This window comes from Pezoporus flaviventris, unplaced genomic scaffold (assembly GCF_033815535.1).
Source record: "Pezoporus flaviventris isolate CSIRO_AGI_PZ_B2104156 unplaced genomic scaffold, CSIRO_AGI_Pfla_v1 ptg000037l, whole genome shotgun sequence".
NCBI lineage: Eukaryota > Metazoa > Chordata > Aves > Psittaciformes > Psittacidae > Pezoporus > Pezoporus flaviventris.
This window is the reverse complement of record NW_026892585.1, coordinates 1,037,021-1,057,531: the sequence shown is the minus strand read 5'-3', so window position 1 is coordinate 1,057,531 and position 20,511 is coordinate 1,037,021. Positions and strand designations below refer to the sequence as shown.

General features: G+C 42.7%; 1 protein-coding gene across 25 annotated transcripts in view; it reads left to right on the top strand.

Moving 5' to 3' along the window:
* Nucleotides 1-20,511, top strand: part of ARPP21 (cAMP regulated phosphoprotein 21) — a 184,183-nt gene that overhangs the window by 93,427 nt on the left and 70,245 nt on the right. For 23 of the 25 annotated variants that reach the window (XM_061464327.1, XM_061464329.1, XM_061464326.1 and 20 more), the window contains 5 exons: nucleotides 1,251-1,395; nucleotides 2,620-2,698; nucleotides 3,984-4,043; nucleotides 4,843-4,983; nucleotides 20,203-20,311. In XM_061464327.1, the coding sequence (XP_061320311.1) occupies nucleotides 1,251-1,395; nucleotides 2,620-2,698; nucleotides 3,984-4,043; nucleotides 4,843-4,983; nucleotides 20,203-20,311 (534 nt within the window). The remainder of the gene's footprint in view (nucleotides 1-1,250; nucleotides 1,396-2,619; nucleotides 2,699-3,983; nucleotides 4,044-4,842; nucleotides 4,984-20,202; nucleotides 20,312-20,511) is intronic. The other 2 variants (XM_061464351.1, XM_061464350.1) reach the window with 1 other exon arrangement.

The window sequence follows — 20,511 nt, the reverse complement described above, 5'->3', positions numbered from 1 at the left end:
CTTTTGAATTCATAATGGTCTGGTTGCTTAAAAACAAACCCATCCCCTTTAGAGTGTTGTGTTGGTATTTTGGTATGCTAGTATTCATTGAAAGCTTATGGGAGAAAGGGATTTACTAGCATTCAAGAAACTGGATTTTCTCCAGTGTTGCTGAATTTGGTTTTCATTAAAGTGATGCCCAAAAAGAATAATTATCAGGCATGCAGGACTCTATTAAGGAATACTGAATTATCAGGGAGTTTTGGCACAGCTTAATTCAAGTGCGCGTTTTGACACTACTTAAGCATATAGTGTTATTTTGTCCATCTTTTTCTCCAAAAGCACATGACCACACAGTATGCTTCCTTCAGGTTTGACCAACCAGACTGGTTTTTCTTGGAATATCTAAATAATGCCATGGTAACTGCAGAAGAAAACAAGTTGTATTTTGTTAAAGTAATGGTTTAAGTGGGGAACAACGTCTTTAAAGCAAATCAGAAAATGCAAACCAGCTTGAATTCTCCATTTTAATTAGCTTTGGAAAGCCAGAGTATGCTTTCAAAGGGACTCAGAGTCTCTGAAATACTGCATTTTTGAGGATCACACTTGTGATGTCTTGGAGAAGTTCACTTAGCACAACTTGTCTGAAAATCACAGGGCACATTTCATCCCTTTTGTAAAGGCACGCCTGCACATGCCTTTGTATTTAAAGTACCTGATCAGGTAGCAAGCCCTCTTGTATACAACTGAGTTACAATTTTTAGGCATTCCTCTGCTATCTGAGCTCAGTAGCTCAGTCTAACTCATACTGCAGTGTCTAAGCAGCTCATATGAACATGCAGGACTTCTAGTGAGGGGCGAGAAAGTTCTATTTTTCAGACATCTGTCCATCGATCATCACCTAACGTGTAGTATTAATTAAATTAGACTTCCTTAAAGCCCATATAAAGTGAATTTCACTGTTATAAGTCTTAATTCTAGTGAGAAGTACTAAAGTGTAGAACAATATGGTGCCTTTAACAGAGGTGGACTAAAAGTTGATAGTATTCAAATATGAGAGAAGAGATACACTTACCACTGGAATCTGGCATTGAAAACATCTTTATTCTCCTGGAAAAAAGAAATCATTTGTCAAATAGGAAAGAAATGTATCTGGCTTCAGCTTTTCTAGTTACAATTACACCCAGTTAAACACAACTCTCTGCAGGTTGGGAGCCATGGGAAGCTTACTGACTCTGCCCCTGAATTTATCTTTCTCTTTTTCCCAACAGGAATCAATCCAGCTACACCTTTCAAGTTTTCCTAGCTTGCAAGAAGAAGATAAATCTAGTAAAGATGAGTCCGAGAAAGAAAAAGAGAAGGAAAGAAATAAAGATAAAAACAGTGAAAAAATCAAGATCAGAATGTTATCAAAAGGTGAAGTTAACAGTATTTATATTGTTGTAATTACTGCTGGTATGTTTCTATAAGCATGTATTTCTTTATTACGTGTACATACACAGAAGTGCTTTCATACAGTGAGAAAATTCAGAACCTGGAATGTGCATGCATGAGTGTTTTACATACAAACATTGGCTTCTGAGAGTGAGGAAACCTTTCAGATTGAGGTTTGGTGTTAGAGGCTATTAAGTACTCAGAGGAATGATTTTACATTAACTGTGTTGGTATAAACATATATATATGTAAATGTGATTGTATACGGTAATGTATGTTTGATTCTATCAGGTAAGTGCAAAACTGATGCGCTTTTTTCCCCGTTGATAACATATTGGCATGTCACTTGTGCAATTCAAATAGAGAGTAATCTTCACTGTGGAGGAGATGGAGAATTTCTCTTAGATGCTATAAAGAAATCCATTAATGACATGTAACCTGCATTGCAGTCTACTGTTATCACCTACTTGTTCAGAAAAGATGTCGTGTCTAAATTTGGTGTTTGAAACAACCCCATAATCTCTTTATGAGCCCATGGTGTGAAGGTGCAATGTAACCTCTCCAGAAATAATCATTGCTACCCTGGGTGTGGATCCGCAGCTGGTGTGAGTTGTCGCTTGGCTTCAATGGAGCTCTCGCAGCTCACACCAGCATGAGGATGTGTGTGTGCCTTTGAGTCAAGTGATACAGCAAGGCTGAGAAACTGATTCTGCCTACTGTCACACATCCCTCCTACCCACCCACTCTCAGGCGTGACTGGAGTTCAGCCTGTCAATGCAAATAAAATCCGTGCTGGCGCGATGCCTCATTTGCCACATGTACAGCACTTATTAAGTGATTCAAAGAGACATTGATGAATAAAGGGTGGGTTTTAATTCTTATTTTATCAAATTTTCCTTAGTAGTTTAAAGGAAGAACTTGGCAGAGGCATTGAAGGTTTCCCATGCTTTTCCAATGACCAGAGGTTTCTGTCGGCGGCTGCTTTGGGTGCCGTGCTCACAGTAGAGCAGCACAGAGGAACTGTGAGAGTCCACCCCAGGCTTCCAAGCAAGGACCTTCCTTGGCTGAACTCCAAATGAACATTTTCTTTCCAAGCATGCGCTCTCAGATTGTTGCTGGAAAATGGATTTTGGTTTATAGCATGGCTTAATCGTAATTGCTGAAATGAAATCAATGAGAGGGGGGTGTTTGTTTTTTATCTTTCAGATTGCAGTCAAGAGTATACGGACTCAACAGGCATAGATTTGCACGAGTTTCTCATTAACACACTAAAGAATAACCCCAGGTAGGTATTTTCTGCATTAGAGCTGGCATTCCTGAAATTATAGCTGGCAGTCTTGGAGCTCCTGTAACTGTGAGCGGTGTTTTATTAGTTCTGGAGATGGTTATGAAGGAAAATGTAAAGGAAGTAGGCTGATAACTGAGCAAAAAGCTATAAAAAGTCATCAGCTCCTCCTTCCCTATCTAGTCACCCATTGCTTCACTTCACTTTCAGCAACATCTGGTCTTCGTCCTTACCTCTTGCCCATAGCTCTGCGTGATGTTAGCAGTAACGTATTGTTGCCATTGCAGTGGGAGATTTGTGTATGAATATGAAGTAGCTTTCTTTTGGCAGTGCTGTACACAATTCTGTTTCTGTGCGCAGTGCCAGTTCCTGTTCTTGCTATTCCCATGGTTTCCATTTGGATCAACAAGCTTATCTCAGTGATAAATTTGCCTATAAATGTCTTAAGGAAGAATATCTACCATTATTATATGTTTATTTTCAACGTTCATTTTGGTTGGATCTGTTAAATAGGTACCACATGATTCTGCAGTGATAGGAGAGCTAAGGATAACTGGGTACCTAACAGCTTGCATAACCTGATGACCAAAGGTCCTCAATTTGGTTCATCTGCACAAAATGAGACCATTCAGAGGAAGTAAGGAGTGAGGGACTCTGGAAGCTTAGGAAAAATGGGTGTGTGGGAATTTTGGGATGTTTTTGGCAGAAAAGAAAGAGAAAAAGCACATCTGAGCACTTCCAGTTGAAACCAGAACATTTTGACTGAGGAATGCTGCATCACTGCCTCGTGGGAAGCCAAAATCCGAAGGTGTTCTGTATTGTGCTCTCTATCTAGGTTAGGTATGCCCAGTCTTCTCACCTGCAGATCAATGCCTCCTGGGAGATGTGTCTCAGACAAAATGTTGGAAGTTGCTGTGGGTAACAGCTCTTCTCATTCACCAAGAGCTGGGTGAGCTGGAAACCTCCTTCTCCAGCAAACAAAAAGGTGAAGCAAAGCAATCCATAGCAGTCAGCCTTACTATGTAGTTGCTGCTCGCAGCCTGGTGTGGGTAGAAGCACTCTCAGCCCCATAGTTGAGCTTCAGAAAGATCAAAATCAGTCACGTATGTCAGCAAAAGCGGGCAGCAACCTTCTCTACTTGTGCCAGGGCAAAGCATCTTTCATTTTGAATCAAGATGGCTTCAGCCTTTGCAAAGTTGCCTTAAGAACATTGATGTATTCATTTGCTCAACCAAAATGTCTATGGGTCATTGATGCTACAAATCCTTGCTCTTCTTTTTGACAGGGACAGAATGATTCTCTTGAAAATGGAGCAGGAAATTATTGATTTTATCAGTGACAACAAGTAAGTCGACTTTCCACACTTGGTTCTGAAGTCACTCGTGCGGACCCCATCAGGCTTTTATTTCCTGACACGTGGTGGTACTGCTTAAAATACAAGAGATACCTTTTGCTTTTCATGATGTTGTAATTGCATTGGCCCTGCTCTATTAGGTCCAAAAATATAATTGAAGCTTTCAGTGCAGAGGAGGATCAGATACGCTGCCCCATGGGTTCCTTGTGTGAATGGTATTCTAAATCATTGTAAAATAGAGCTGAACTTGGGTAGAGGGTTTCTTGCTGCCACGTGCTCTGTATAATGAAATGTGTCTGTGTCTTTAGAGAATAGAGTGTCAGAATAATAGCAGAGGAGAAGTTATGCTGATAGGAAATAAGCATTTTTATCAATAAGAGAGGAAACAGGAGCGTTTGCCAAGCTAGATGTTCTCAGCATCACCCTGCATCTGTCCTGTGGGGGAAAGGCAGAGAGCTGCAGCCAGTGTCTCTCACATCTGCAGGGTTGTTTGTGCAGTGGGTGCATGGGGTCAGGAGGCAAGCTCTTCCCAATAGACAGAACACTGGTGATACCATGAAGCATGAGCTTTGTCTCGGCGCAGCACATGGAAATGTCCTTGTTAGATATTCAAAAAGTAATTCCTTTTTTATTTTCTGCCTTCTTGTAGCAAACATTCAGATGTAGATGCACAAAGGGCAAGTTTTTGGTTAGATTTCTGCCCACAGAGTTATTGAATGTGTTGCTCTTCTCATTTAATTATAGCTCAGGGGGAATGTTGTTATCACTGTGGTTTGTTTTCTCTTTCCAGTAATCACTATAAAAAGTTCCCTCAGATGTCGTCCTACCAGAGGATGTTGGTGCACAGAGTGGCAGCTTACTTTGGGATGGACCACAATGTGGATCAGACTGGGAAGTCTGTCATTATCAACAAGACCAGCAATACCAGAATGTAAGTAGCAGCGCTGTTGTGTTTTCACTTGTTCCCTTTCACAAGAGCTGGTTTGTACCATGGCTGTGTGGCATTTGCTTTGCTGTTATTATTGATTTTTGTAGCAAGAGGAGTGCTGTTTATCGCTTTCTAGGGTGGGAGGGGACAGTGGGGCTCACACTGTGAGGTTATTTAAGGATGTAAAGGTGCAAAAGGGGAAATCAATCCAGTTTGTTCCCTGCCACCTCAGTGCCACTGGTAGGCTACAGAAATGAGCTTGTTGCTGTACACGTCGCCTAATACCATATGGCTATGTTCTTAAGTAGCCCAGATACATTTGGAAGGTTGCCTCTTCCCTTGTTCTGACTCTCCCTGCTTCAAGAGTAGTTGTCTGCCCAACCTGCTTATTTAGGATTTGGGTCCCCTCCACCACCTGCCACCATCCACTCCCTTTTTCTCCTCTTCTCCCCTCCTGGTTCCACTTTATTTTCTCTCCAAACCTCATTGTTTGACCACAGAGTTGTTGTGGGTACAAATTCCTTCTGATGGCTCAAAGGCATGGTGGAATTCCTGGCAGGCTCAGCATGTGCTGGCATGCTTTAGGCTGTCCTCCATGAACCTGTAGCAAGATAGCAAAAGCTCCATACCAGGTTCCCTGGCTAATTCAGCCGAGATGCAGTTGTGTGGCCTCGTCTAACCAGCATCACTTCTGCCCAGTGCCACGTGTGTATGAACCATCAAGGAAACCGAAGCCTTCCTCCTTTATCTATAAACTATGAATGAAGAGGAAATAATTACAGCTGGGTAATGGAGTTTTGGTGATACCAAGACATTGGAACGGGAAAGCCCCATTTGAAAGTTGTGTAATTCCTGTATTCAGTTAGTAGGAGAGATAAAACCATTTGTTTCGTTTACATATCCAATAGTTAGGTGAGTTGCTTAGATGCTGTTGCAGAGAGTATTCTTGTAAATGGTATTAGCCTCTCCTGTAAAAGGCTGGAAGCAGTAACTAATATTGCAGGATCGAGCCCTGAGCCAAACACATTGGTACTTGCTCTTTCACCGAGTCCTGAACGTGTTCCATGTGTGTTAAGTAAATTGTAGATCACGGACAATTTATTTTTAGATCCTTTTCATGGGCTTTCCCTGAGAAACAACACTTGAGCCTTAATGTGTTTAAAGGTCGGAATAAAGCATGCACCAACAGTGTGATTTTCACATGCCAAGAGAATTACAGTAGCTCAATAAAACTTAACACTCAGGCTGCGAAGGCTTAGCCTCAGGCTCTGGGGATACCTGCCCCTTGTCAAGGACTATGTTTTGGGTATGGGTAAGAAAAAGCTGGGTGTGCAGCAAACTGATGTTCATTTTTGAGCAGTAAATTAGGGGGAAAAAAGAAACATTTCCTCACAAGCAAAACACAATCGATCATATTTGAATGCTTTTTAGGCGTTCCTCTCCACTGCCCTCCCTTTTCCCTTCACATCTGTGTCACCTCCGTAGTGCACCAGCTGCTACAGCTCATTCCTCGCAGCATTGCCTTCTCCTGGTTGGCTTGATAATGTGATAATATCACATTGATATCTGATAACGCCTCTCTGGGTTGGGTGGCTGTGCATCGCAGGGATGGGTAGTGCTGGAAGCGCTGCTGGAAATGCTTGTGCGGTGCTTCCGGAGAGGCCCCTGAAGTTGTTTTCAGCAGTCAGAACTGTCTCTGAGTGTTCTAGTGAAGCTGGGGCTTCTTGCATGGCGGGGATGAGCAAGCAAGGCTCTTCACCAGGCATGACCTGGCAAGCTCAGCAGGCAGGACACTGCAGGGGTATAATGGATCAAATGACCCTTTCAGCTGTGGAGATGAGGCACAGCCAGATAATCGATTCTGACACCATTCCTGGGTAGATCTTCCAGAAACAAGCACAGGGCTTTGCCCCTCTGTCGACTGTGATCTGAAGCTGTTTTGTAAGCCCTGCACAAACTGCAGGTTCTTTCCCATCTGCAGTGATTTGGTGGTAGGTAACTGGATCACGCGAAGCTCTCCTTGCAACGTGGTGCTTCCAGAGTGCTATTTTGGTACTGCTGTAAAATAAAGCTTTGTAGAAGCAGCTCTTTCTCCTCATAACCGGAGGAGATGGCATGGTTCTTTAAACATGGCTCTGACTTGAAATAGATTGTTATGGCAGGGGGGGTTGGAACTGGATGACCTTAAGGTCCTTTCCAACCCTAACTATTCTATGATTATCCTGCTTGAATAAGAGCTGATGAGGTTTTAGTATCTGCAGCAAACATTAAGCCCTACATCTGGAAGTGGCCGGTGGGATTTCATGTGTTGTGCGTTTCACTACTCACAGGGGCGATTTTGTGGGTTCAAAATCACCACCAAATCCCAGGAACGTGTTGACTCTATTAATTACTTCTTGGGCAGTACCCAGAATACCGGAGGATGTGGAGAGCTGCTGGAACGCTGTTCAAGGTGGTCATGCTGGGCTGCAAGCCTGAGCCTTGGTAGTTGGATGTGAATTTATGGAGAGCCTCCATAGACAAATGTCCTGAAGGTCTGCATTTTGACAAGGGATTTCCTCTTTATGGCATATGGTTTCCAAAGTACTTCAGCTGTACGCTGAGGAGAGGCAGGAATATTCCTGCATGCTCAAGAATTCATGAAGCCTGCACAGGCTGGGTCTTATGTGTGTGTGTATCTGTTTGGAAAGAGCAGATGGCTCTGTGGAGTCACCGAGTGGGTTGAATAAGCAGCTTGTGGCCTTTTTTCCTCTGGCTGAGCGAGAGTTCGTGTACATCCCTGCTGACACTTGCAGACCCTGCGTTGGTCCCTGCCTCCAGGCAATGAGGTGCATTTATTCTGTTCAGCACACATCTTGCTGCCTGCAGGTACAAGGGTCAGAAGAGTGAATAGCTTTGAGATGAATGAGTGGTTGGGAAGATTTGGTAATGCTGCCTTCGAGGTGCAGTAGGCTCTGTCGAGCAGGGCATTAGAGCATTTCATTCCTTTCATCGATTTGCCATCCTAGGGCGATGTATATCCACTTCTATATACCTGTGCCTATCAAGTACCTGCTTTTCAGGGGGTTGGTATTGCAGAAAGGGCTTATTGAAGAGGTTGCAGCTGGAAGTAAGGCTGTGGCTTGTCTGGCCACCCGTGCTGCTTTACAGAGAGGTAAAAATACATCAGGACCTGAATGTCTGTGGGACTGCAACCCTGTAGCTTCTGTGGACTCTCCGTGAAGTGTCTCTTAACAGTCCGCTCAGACCACAATGGCAATTTAGCCATCTGAAGAGCATTGATGAGCTTACTCTAAGGTGCCTATTGAAATTTATTGGGATGTGTATTTTATAAGCTTTTTTTGTGAAACGAAATTTTAAAGCACAGGGATGAGCTCCACAGCCCAAATGTTTGTAACCTTTGTAAAGGGAAGTCTCTGTCCTCTCTGTCATTACAGGATAGTAGGTTTAAAAGCATTAGCTTTCTGCATGATTTTTGAAATTAAGGTGAAGAAAAAGAACTTCAGTGTAATTTTTCATGGTCTCGTATCTGTAATGACAAAGGTCCTGCCTGAGTTGTCCAGCTTGTGAAATCTCAGCACCATACACGAGAGAAGCTCATCAGAAAATGAGGGAGGATTTTGTTGTTGTTGTTGCTTTGGGTTTATAGTCAAAGAGCTCAAATACAGCTTAAAACGGGCCGTCTGCTTGGTTCAGTGTGAAACTGCTCGTGTCACCATTGTAATGTATATTTGCCTGTCACCTGTGTCTGCCTGTCATCTATCTAGAGATACCCAGAAATGGAAGGGGAACTTAAGGCAGTGAAATATGATATAGGCAGAAGTTTGGAATTGAGGCAATATGTTAGATGGGGCATCATAAACTGGAGCCTATTGATTCCTATCAAACAACTGGAAGTACTTTAGAGTTTTTTTGCAGCACTGTTCCTATTGTTATGTATATTGGTTCAGTCAGATTCATTCATCTCATTAGCTGTAGATAGGTGGAGAAATACAGGGGAAGTGTGTTTGGTGTGCTTGGTAAATGGAAAGGGGTTTCATTTAGTTGAGCTCATCATCCGTGTGACAAGTATGTCTGTACCACAGCCCACGTGTGCATTCATGTACATTTTTATATCAACATGAATGACAGGGCTCATCAGAGTTGAGAAGGTGGAGTGGTGCAGTGCTGATGATATATAATGGTTGTAGTTAGACATTTTCATACATTCTGAGGGTGTAACACACCTATTATGAACTTTATACTCATCTTCAGTTATGACTAATTTTTCTTCAAGAGCATCGTGAGTTATGATCCTTGTAATATCTAATTTTCTTCCTACTCTGTTAATATGTGTTAATATAATACTGGCCCAGTCAAAAGGTTTTTCTGGTGCCATTGAGATACATCCAAAACTTTGGGCAGTACTCACATAGGATATGTATTACAAGGGTTCCTTATAAGCTCTAACTGTATCAGCAGAAGGAGGCATAGCATACACTATATCCTTTGGATAACCTCTAAGACCTTCATCGTTACAACGTGTAAGCTGTATTATTCTATTTCCTCTATGGAAGGGTGGTTTGAAATGCAAGCCAAATTCTCTTTGGGTTTCTATTAAGCGAGTGATCTTGCTGTAGATAATGTCTATGCCAATAGAAGTGTACTGTGCCCGTTTCCCCACCGTAAGATAAGGATCCTACATGCATGCCACTAACATGGCATTCACTGAACGTTGGCAGGTTCCATAAGGAATGTTATCTAGAAATGTTTGTTATCCCAGGCTGAAGTGCCAAGAAGATTTCCTTGAGATGCCCACTGTTACAGCCTTTGGAGCATGCAGAAAAGTATGCCTTTCCCTTTGACTGGATCACGTATCCAGTGTCAATTCAATTTCTTTAAGCAGCTGTTTGCTGATGGGAAAGATGGGGTGTTTTCCACACACAATTTGTAATGGCTCTTTTTTATCTAGGTATATGGTGGTGGTTACAACTTCATACCTGAACGCATGTGTCTCTTGTAAATCTCAGTCAGAGCAATTCAATGTTTGCCAGTGTTTGAAGCACAATTTTGGCTCCCTGCCTGCTGTTGTAATACAGAGCAGTTACCTGGCAAATGGTTTGCTGTATGGTACTGCATCTGCTTTTAAGCTCCTAATGCTATCCTTGATTATCATATATGTACACAGAGTAATGATCTCATGAGAGCAGAATTGCTTTTATGAGCCACATAAAGCAGGAAAACATGTGCATACCCTTATTTCTGAGTTTATCTTTTTCATTGGAGTCTTGCATTACTATTTTTCAGTGGGCTGTGGAGTCAACTCAATTCCTTTGTTCCCTATTGTAGTTCCCTCTTTCCCATCTTTACTAGAGAATGTTTGCTCCTTGACTGCTAAGAAGCAAGCAGAAACTGGGGCTATCTGTACTGGAGATAATCTGTGCTTTCCCTTTGGTTTACACTTGCTGCTGCCCAATCAGTATATGAGCATCATCTGTTACAAATGTGAAGAGAGGTATAAGGGTGCATGGTGAAAGTATGCAGCTAACATGGAAAAACTGTTTAACTGGGAACTAACACTGGAATTGTCTGAGACATTGTTCCAGTTTAAGATGAACTAACACATGACACAACTGAGAATTTGGTAGAAATATCAATAAACCAAGAACGTATAACAGTAACTGTGAGCTTATTTCAGTCTGGGATTAAATTAGGAACATGATTAGACAAAACCACCTTTTTTCAGTGCAATAGGAATTGGGTTTAGGATGCAGGAGCCCAGTGTCCCAGTAGTCATTGATGTGATGCTTAGATGATGGCCGTTAGCTCCTACCTGCCTTTTCTTTTTGGAGCCCAGAGCTGGGCAGCGCATCCCTGTATGCCGAGCAGGGGAAGGCTGTCACATCCCAAACAGAGCGGGGAACTTCCTGAGAACTGCTGCACTGCAGTGCCTTGGCTTTTTATCCCAGGAGAGAAGCACCTGATGTGGAGGAGTTGAGTTGCCTTTCTTTTACCCAGTCACATGGTGATTGGAGAAGTGATTCAGGATGCACATATGTTAATAAATGGTGGGGATTTTAGCAATATCTTGCTCTTACGCTACAGGCGTTTGTTTCAGACCTAAAGTTGCCACTGTTCTTCCAAATGCGTTGTTTGAGGTTGTGCATATTCCACGTTTCAGTGCTTGATGCTCATCTGGAAGAGATAGAGGGGTTTTTTTCCTCCCCTCCCAACCTTTATTTTTAGCGTTTATTTTCTTTAATGATACTTGCATTAGGACAGCCTTTTTTCTGAGCAAGCATTCTCTCCTTTTAGTCACATGCCTGTTTTAAATGGAAGATACAAGAGGGGAAAAAAATACTTGGTACGCTTGAAGTTGGGCCGAATTTCACAAAGCCTTGATTCCTGGCTTTGTTCTTCCTTCAATCACTGTAAGCCTTATGCTGGACCCATGGAAATGACTTACTCTGTAAATGAGATGTTAGGGTTAATGAACCGGTTCTAATAGCTCCAATATTAAATTTTCATCTAGTGTAATTTATCAGAAGTAAATTGTTTATAATTAAGGTGGACATGTTCTTTACAGCTGTTCTATACTATAATGAAATATTAGTTAGATGTTAATCAGGATATATCTATAGTATTTCTTTTTTCTATTTCTTTATTAAATCTTTACCATCGCACCACTTAACGGTGTAAGCTTTGCTAAACCTTGAAGGTTATTGTCACCTGCTTTGAGTGCATATAGGAGGTGAGCCAGGAAGAGAATGCTATAGAATAGGAAGCAGGTAATTCAGTTGAGGGAAGCTCTTCCTTGCATGAGTAATTAACCCGTGTCTTTACATGCTCGTCTAAGCTGTAGTAGGAAAGTGCCCGTTAATCAAGATGCTGTTTGGTCATTTTATGCTTTCAAACCACTGGAGAGAGATCTGGAAATCTGCAGTGGCCCCTGTGCTCTCCTCAGCTGTGATTGTGCATCAGTAGTAGGTGAAATAACGGCTTTAAATCTGGGCATTTCAGAAATGAGGTGCTGAGAGGCAAGCAAGGGAATTTTGGAGGTGGTCCAAATGGGTTTTAGAAATGCCTTTTGCGTTGCTGTTGCCTGCCCACTGTTTAACATAGGAAATAGGTGCATTAGGAATGAAAGAAGCATGGTGAGTTTTATCAAACCTTTGTATAAGCAAAGTCTCTTGTTTCTGCTGGTGGTGCCCAAGGTGAGCGCTGTCTCTGACAGTTTAACTGCTTCAGGCCACTGATTGATCAGGGGATGACTTCTGATCCACGAGTCTTCCTGGTGGAGACGGGGGAAAACGCTCGTGGGCTGAAGCAGAATTAAGCACAAGAACTTGTGTTGGTCTCAAGTTGCATGCGTGGGGCATTTCAGGAGGACTCGTAGTTTCTTCATTAGCCCTTTGTCTTTGGGGAGCTGTCTTACCTTCATTGGGAGCCTTCAAATCTTGAATTCCTTCCTTTTTTCTCTCTTGTTCATTTTTGGGATTCTAAGGTAGAAGAATGTCATTTTAAATAGATCACAGCAGTTATGCAACGCTGTCATTTTCAGCCACTTGCCGAGTATGCCACATCCTTGCCATCAAATATTAATGAACTGGGTAACAAACTGTGCCTCCATTGACGAGCCTCTACTAGCTAGAAATAAATCGGTGCTGTGCAAGATGTTCAGTCTCAGCTGACACCCTGAGTATCAAGAATTCAATCCAATCCAGGAGAGTGGGAGCAGGAGAATTGGGTCCTTCAGGTCCAGAAGTCATCTTAACTTGATCATAGGGCAGCAAAGCATTTTGAAGCTCCTAAAATGGTCTCTGTCTGGGGCATTGCACTTCAGCCCCATTGAGCAACAGAGCAGGTATCTCAGTGTGCCTTGGCCTGCCAGCTTCTTCCCCGAGTTAAGAGCTAGATTTCCATGTTCTAGCCCCAGAACACTGGGCTGAATATTGAAGCTTATACTCAGGCAGACTCTAAGGGGGTCAAGATACACTGTGAGTTTGCATCCATACATTAAACTAGGATGATTTTCTGGTTTTTAAATTCAGCTTTAGAAAAGCTTGTGAGGGCCAAGAGTTGTATGGTGATATCTCAACATTAGATTCTGTTCTTTAAATACTGTTCTACTTTGAAAGCCTTAAGGATAAGGCCCCTGCTTTAACCACACACAGAATAACTTGGCATGGAAGAGACTCGGTGTGCATTGACTTTTATCTGCAGCTTCACCATGGTTTTCCATCATGGGAAATGCTGCTGGTGCCAGCCCCACTGACATCGTGCTGCTGGGGGCTACTAGAGCTGAGCATCTGGAAGGGTGAGTGAGCAAGGGTGACAGGATAAACCTCACGCTCGCTGAACAAAGAGCACTGGGAGGTATCGCTGCCATGCAGTGTTACTGGCTCTTCAGTCCTGCCAGGCTTATCCTCAACCCCAATTTGAGGGGGAGAATCCCTGTCAAAATAGCTTGTGACTTCTCACATCCTTGTTTAGTAATAAATACAGAACATGCTTAGAGCTCAGATGCTGTTAATGAAGATACAGTCTTTAGCCAGGAACAATGTGGCATTTGGCAATTGAGGGTTTGGATTTTTTTCAGTCCTGTGGCACAGAAAAGGCAGCACCTTAAAGGAACTGTCTTGTACGTGGCTGATCTTTTCTTTTTGATGGCTTTTAATGTGCTTTTATCATTGCAACAGAAGTTCTTAGTGACTCATACTGTAAAAGCAGCAATCTGTTAATGAGGCATTTACCTTCGAATGCTTGAAATGCCATCTTGAGTGGTTTTAAGTTGTGATAATATAACTGCACTGTACTTGAACAATTATCTGTATTTAAATTCCCACTCTGACTTTTTGAAACCACGTTTTAGCATCCATCAGCCCCTACATCCTCGAAACCTATTTGAAGGCTGCAGTTCAGGCCCTCATTCTTGAAAAACATTATTCTGCGATAATTTAATCAAATAATTTAACGTGTAGGGCTGGAATTGTACCTTTTGTCATTGACAACGATGATACTTGCTTCCAAGTCCTGTGAATTCTTGAGCTCTCAGAATATATTCCCATGCCTGCATAATCAGAACAGTTGTTTGTAGTGCAGACAGCAGAGCTGTAGCCCTCAAGGTAGAGTAAAGCTAGAGTAATGCTTATGTAGATTTGCTGTGCTCCTAAATGCAAAGGCCTAGGAAAGCCTCCAGCATCAAACCAAAAAAGCACAGCAGGCAGATGTAGATACTCAGAAACTAGCAAAGCAAGAAAGGCCAGCACACTGTGGCACAGCAGGCCTTCAGAATGGAGACCGATGTGATGTTGGACTGAGCAGTAAGCTTAATTAGACAAGTGCAAAAAACAAGGAAACGCCGTTAAACCATCAGAACACCTGCGTAAGAATGCCCTGAATCTTCACAACTTCCCTGAACCCTGTCAGCAGCTTTGCTGCTCTGCTCTCACCTTCCCACTGCTTTTCTGACAGCATCCTTGTGTAAGAGCATGTTGTTGCTTGCTCATTTTGTTTGGCAGATGATGGTCCTGCAGGCACCCAGGGTGTTACTTTGCCTGTTCCTAGCCCCATTACCTTTCCTATTTTTCACTTGGTGTTGCTGTTTGTTCAGGAGAGAGATATTCCCATGCTGTCCCATATTACATGGGCTAGATCACCACTGCATTGTAAATACCAAGTTCATCTTTTCAGGCTCTTGTCTGATCACACCACAGGGATCTCCACTTTTGAACTCTCTTTCCTGCCTTGCGTTCCTTTGGACTGCTGCTTCACTATTGACCTGGGGAGCTTTCGCAGGTGCCGTGCACTGCAGCACTTGCTAGGCTTTTACCTGCATCGGGCGCTGTACTGGCAAACCCATCTTTTCACACGTGGTGAGGCTGTTGCTCTCCAAAGGCATTTTGCAACAGCCTGTGCGCTACGGTGCTGTCAGAAACATACGCCTCATGATAAGGATTTATGTGCTGTATATGTCAGCCCTGACAATACCAGGCTCTTTGTGTGCTCTGCTCATACAGTGACTAAGTCTTCAGAACCATCACGTTCAAAGCCCGTGCTTGTCTCTTTCCATTTGTCCTTCTGGTGTGGTGTCTGTGCTTCCTCTTTCTCAGGCAGTTATTTCAGAGCTGATTAATTTACTTGAAATAAGTGAAGGTTTCCCACCCCCCCGGTATTTCATTTCTTATCTCCCATGCAAATAGAGGTCTATAAAACTGCATTAGCTTGCTTCTAAACACAGCAGATACAAGGAAATGCCTTGTTATTTCCGTAGTCCATGTCTCCTGATAGCTATTGCCACCCTGCTATGTGTTACAAAAATAGGGAATTTGATTGAGGAGTGAATACCCGGTTAAGGTACTTAAGGTTTGGGTCTCTTTTTTCATTACTACTTACAATGGTTGATTCACAATCAAAGCATTAAACAGGCATGTAATGGGGAATTCTCCTTAAAGAGTCCATGTAGAAAATAAGCCTGAGGGGCAAACTCTGTTTTCTGTCATAGAGAGATAAATTGAGAGGAGCACTACCGAAGTGAATGGAAGTAGCTCCCGTTAAAATCACCATCATGATAGTAGGAAAAAACCTTATATCGGATGTTATCAAAATCTTAACTTTCTTTTTGCTTTCTGACACACACAGATATTTTGCTGCTTACCCCAAGTTTACCATTCCAAAGTACAGGCTTCATTGTAAGGAATGAGCCCAGAAAAGTTGTTCAGGTTCTGCTTAAGTAAGGACTGTAGATGGCTTTTAAGTACCTATAAAATGAGAAAGGTAAATGATAGTAGCCAACTTTAACAGAGAAAGCAGACACAGCATCTAGGAGATACTGATGGAGTTTTGTTCTGCTATGGATTTGTTACTATATATTTGACTCAGTGTTTGACAAGGCGACAGCATGGCTGAGGTTGAATGGGACCTGTAGAGGTCTATTGGTCCAACACCACTGCTCAAGGAGGGCCACCTAGAGCCAGTTGCTCAGGACCATGCCCAGGACCATCCCAAGGATGCCTCTTGTGCCAGTTCTTGATCACCTTCACTGTGAAAGGACTCCAAGCACACAAACAAGAAACTTGATGCATATCTTGAGGTAACTGTTGGAATGATTTCCCAATACACAGATGGGGCTCAAAGAGGCAAAATGACCATTGGCTGCATGGCAAGGGATCACAAGCACTAGAAATGGCAAAGCACTATTGTCCTGAGGTTTTGCCTGGATACTCTTCCCAAGTCTGCTCCTAATACTGCAGTGAAGTATTCAGAAGTGCTTCTGAACCAGGGAAGAACAGTGGGTGGGAAGCTTAATGATGCCTGTTTCATGTGTCTGGCAACTGGGTAAACTGATCACCCACCAAAAGGCTATTTCATAATCCATCCTCTCCCTTCTGTACACTGGGAAAGAAGATGGTGAGGAAGGTGTTTGCAAAGATTGGGTGATGGGAGCACACTTTGCTGCGCTGTGACCTGACAACTGTATGAAATATGAAAGGGGTTCATACACCATCATGTTTTGGTGGAGTTGCATTTTTAGGGCACAGATGTTTTGCTTCCACCCGTTATTGTTGGGCAATAAAATGTTAGATGATCAAAAATTTATATTTAATAAAACCAAAGCAAACAGAAACCCCCCCAAACATTCCATCTTTTAGCCTGTGTGATTTCCCCCTCCCCATGTGTTGGTTTCTGAGCCTTTAAGGTGTAAGTTGGAAAACTGTCTGGTCTTCTCAGTGCACAAATCCTATTGACTTAAAAGGGAATTATTTCCTCCCTAAGCTTTTTCTGGAGTACCAGGGTTTGAGGTTCTCCAGTGATCCACTGATGCCAGACATGGGGGCTAAATGAGATGCTGCATCTCATAGAGGCAGGCAGCACTCTGTAAGCACGTATTGCTGTGTCTGCTTTTTTGCACATGGCTGTTAGCATGCAGAGGGATGCTCCATGTGGCCAGGGTCAATGCAGCAGTGCGGGATAGGTACTGGAGGATGTTTTGGGTGTGGTTTTGCAGAAGATTCCTTAAATAGTTTAGCGTACTTGGTTAGTGATGAGGTCTTCAGAAGTGCTCAGGGACTCTCCCAAAAGGCTATGCAAATCACATTTTTACCACTTAAAATTAAACTGAGCTGTGGTGAGGGTTTGAAGATGCAGATTAGGTAATGGTATACCCAGTGGGGTAATAGTGAATATTCTCCTCATTTTACACTGAGTTGTAATTATAATTGTAAACTGTGTTTTAACTTGAGTTAGATCTTTATTTATGCCAGTACTGAAGATAAGCATGATAAATTCACTCCCTTACATGCATGAGCACAGTTTGGTGGGTTGTGCAGACTCTGCTAACGATAGTATCAGGGCAGAAAAGCTCAGAAGAGCAGTAAATGTGATTATTATTAATTTAGGACTCACATGAGATAAATTCACTGTATCTGCTGTACTACTGTAATGATGTACTGTATTAGTACATTGACAGTGTACTGCATCTTACACAAAGTTACCTGGTGTTTTCTTCCATTTTCAAGCAATTGATTCACCTGCAAATTCATAAACCGATGCAGCAGATTTCCCTGGGACAACCAGAATGTCTGTGCTTCCTTTTAGCAAATGCATTGTATGGTTACAGGGAACTTGAAAGCTGTGAATGTGGAGCTAGCACTGACTTCCGTCAGAGAGCTAGACACAAACCTTTACAGAGTCAACCTCTTCTCTACCTAAATGATGAGAGCATTTGGTTCCACTTAATGGTTTTAAGCTATTTGCCGTCTGCATCCTACTAATAATACATTTGTTGCTATAGATCTTAAAAAAGGCAGCAAAAAGTATTGAAGAAAAGAGCACAAATGTGTGTAACCATCGCTATTCTTTATAAGAAGTTGCATTTATTTCAACTGAAGTATTCTTCTTAACGTTTAAGGGAGACCTTCCTGAAGTTATTTGTTGCTATGCATCTTATTCCTCACCTGAGAGTTATCCCTCAGGCTTTGTATCCTTATTAACTGAGCTTGTCTTGATAACTACAGCCTCACTGGCAGTGGTGACCCGGAACTGCAGGGACAATGGGGAGGGCAGGACCTTCTCATGGTGTTGGTGTTACCACGATGCTCCGAAACACCCTGCACCTTTCCAGAGCCTCTGCCCAAGCAAACTTCTTTTCCCAACTGGACATTGATCACCACCTGATTAATTTTATTCACAGGCACATACAGGATCATTAGTTGAGGCTTGTGCCTTGTTCTTGTGCTTCTCCTTTTGCCTGCTGTCAAGTGGAAACATCTTATAAATAGTAAATGAAGTGGAAATGGGATTTAAAAGTTAAAGTAACTCCATGAAGTATTAAAGCTGTGTTGCTGTGTAACTAAGTTAGGGGAGACATTTTCCCAAATTGCTTTTTCAAGCTTTTTTTCTCTAATTTTTGATGACTTTTTTTTTCCCTTTCTGCGCGTTAAAATCCCAGTAGTTTATTGCACTTGGCATACAGTGTATTAGATGCTCAGCACATAGTTCACAGCTATAGATTTATGCACTGCTAGTATAATTGCAGAAATTGTGCTTGTGCTTCAGGATGCAAACCTCAGCTGGTGCTGAGGAAATGTCAGAAATCATCCATTGAGTTCGAGAACTGTGTGGAGAGCCGTGTTTCATTTGGCTTGCTCAAAGGAAGGCTAGTAGGGCATCTGGACGGTCTTTCCTGCGTTGGGCTCTGTACCTGTTAGCACCTACAGATGATGGACAAAGGTTTCCTGAATGCTCCGAATCCTTGGAAATGGGGCTGGTTTGTTCTGTCACTTTGTCAGAAGAAAGCAAATTGTGAGCAGAAGTGGGAGTCCCTCAAATTCACACAGAAAGAGGGGCGGGAGAGCTTCTGTCTCTCAGTGTGGTATTTCTACCAGTTCATTACAAATGTTTTCTGCACATCTGACAATGAATTGGAATGGACTGTAATTAGGGTGTGAATATGCGCTGTGTTGTGATTTCACATCAATTGCTAATTAGTTAAGTGCAAATCTGAATGCTTTGACAACAAAATGGTGGCTGATTTACAGATCTGGTCGGATTTTTCCTTTCTGAAATAAGACAAAGCAGAGGGCTTTTATTTACAAAGGCACTGATGTCTGTAAATTCCACCCTTTGATTTCTTCACATTTGGTCCATTAATGTCAGGGGATGTTTTGTGCCTTGTTTATGTAGGTCTGTAGACAAGAGCATCTGCCGCCAGGACTGCTGTTAGCAGCTCCTTCAGCGCAGAGGACAGAGTTTGTGTTCCCTGATAGAAACCTCACAGCACGACACAGGGTATTACTGCTTTTAAAAACCAGCCTGTGCCTTGGCAGCCCCTCAGTTGGTTGAGAGCAATGTTTGAATCCCAGCTCAACTCTCGAGGCCCCTGGTCTGCTTCTTGACATCGTTGGGGCTTAAAACGTGACAGGTTTGGCTCTGGGGGTGGTGCAGACAGGAGTGGTATTTATTGACAGCCACAAAGCATTGGCAGTGACCAGCTTGGTGACAATAGATACTTCTTAAAACTTGCTTTTCTGTGCCAGGTTAGGTGCCGTGAGATGCTGCGTTTTGCACAATGTAAGAATGTGGAACCAGCATCCCGGCATCTTCCGAACCTGACACGCTTCAGCCTCTTAAGCAGTGGGGTTTGGCTTAAAATCAAGTGGATAAATGAATGAATGTCTGGATGGGTTTAACTCAGTGAACTGTTTGATACTCTGTGACTGTTCTGGAGTGTTCTCTTTGCTTCATGGTGATGAGACAATAGTTGTTTAAGCAATGTGCCATCAGTCCCTCCCATTACCGGTTGTGTTTATTAGAAGTGAGGGAACTTTAGGGTTTGTGTTAAGATTTCTCTCCGGTTTTCCTTACTTTCAAAGGTGGACAGGCTTCCCTTGCAGCAGTGTTGCTGGAGGCCACAGCTACCGAAGGAAGCAAATTAACATTCAGTATGTTAATTTGTTTTCCCTGTCCTTCAGTCGCAGTGAGGAGAGTCTAAATATTTCAGTGACCGAGACTTTGGATTCCTGCTCCTTGCTACACAACAACAACAAAAGCTATTTATAGCAATAACAGTTAGCAGCGATACAGCAGCCTCAGACAGCGACAGGCAGCGTCTCACCATGACCGCGACTGTTAACTGCTTTTGCACTGAATGCCTCTGTGAAAACAAAAGAGCACTGAGAAATAAAGGTCAAAGCGAAACCAAAAGAAAGATTTTTTTATTGCTATGTTTTACTTTGCTGGCAGACCAGAGCAAAGGTTTTCTGAACATTTAAAAGATGAAAAAGGTGAAGAATCCCAGAAGCGATTTATCTTGAAGCGAGATAACTCTAGTATTGATAAAGAAGACAATCAGGTTGGTTCTCGGTTCGAGAGTTGCTGCAATTTGTTCTGTTTTCGAAGGTGGGCTGACTGATGTTATTGTTGTTCTTTTGTTGTTGCTCTCCTCCTTCCCTGCTCCCTTCCCGCCTCCTTTGGCATCCGTACCATGGGTAGCACTGAGCCCTGGCGTGGCCGCTTCAGCCGTGGCAGTGTGTGGGTTTGCATGGGTGGTTT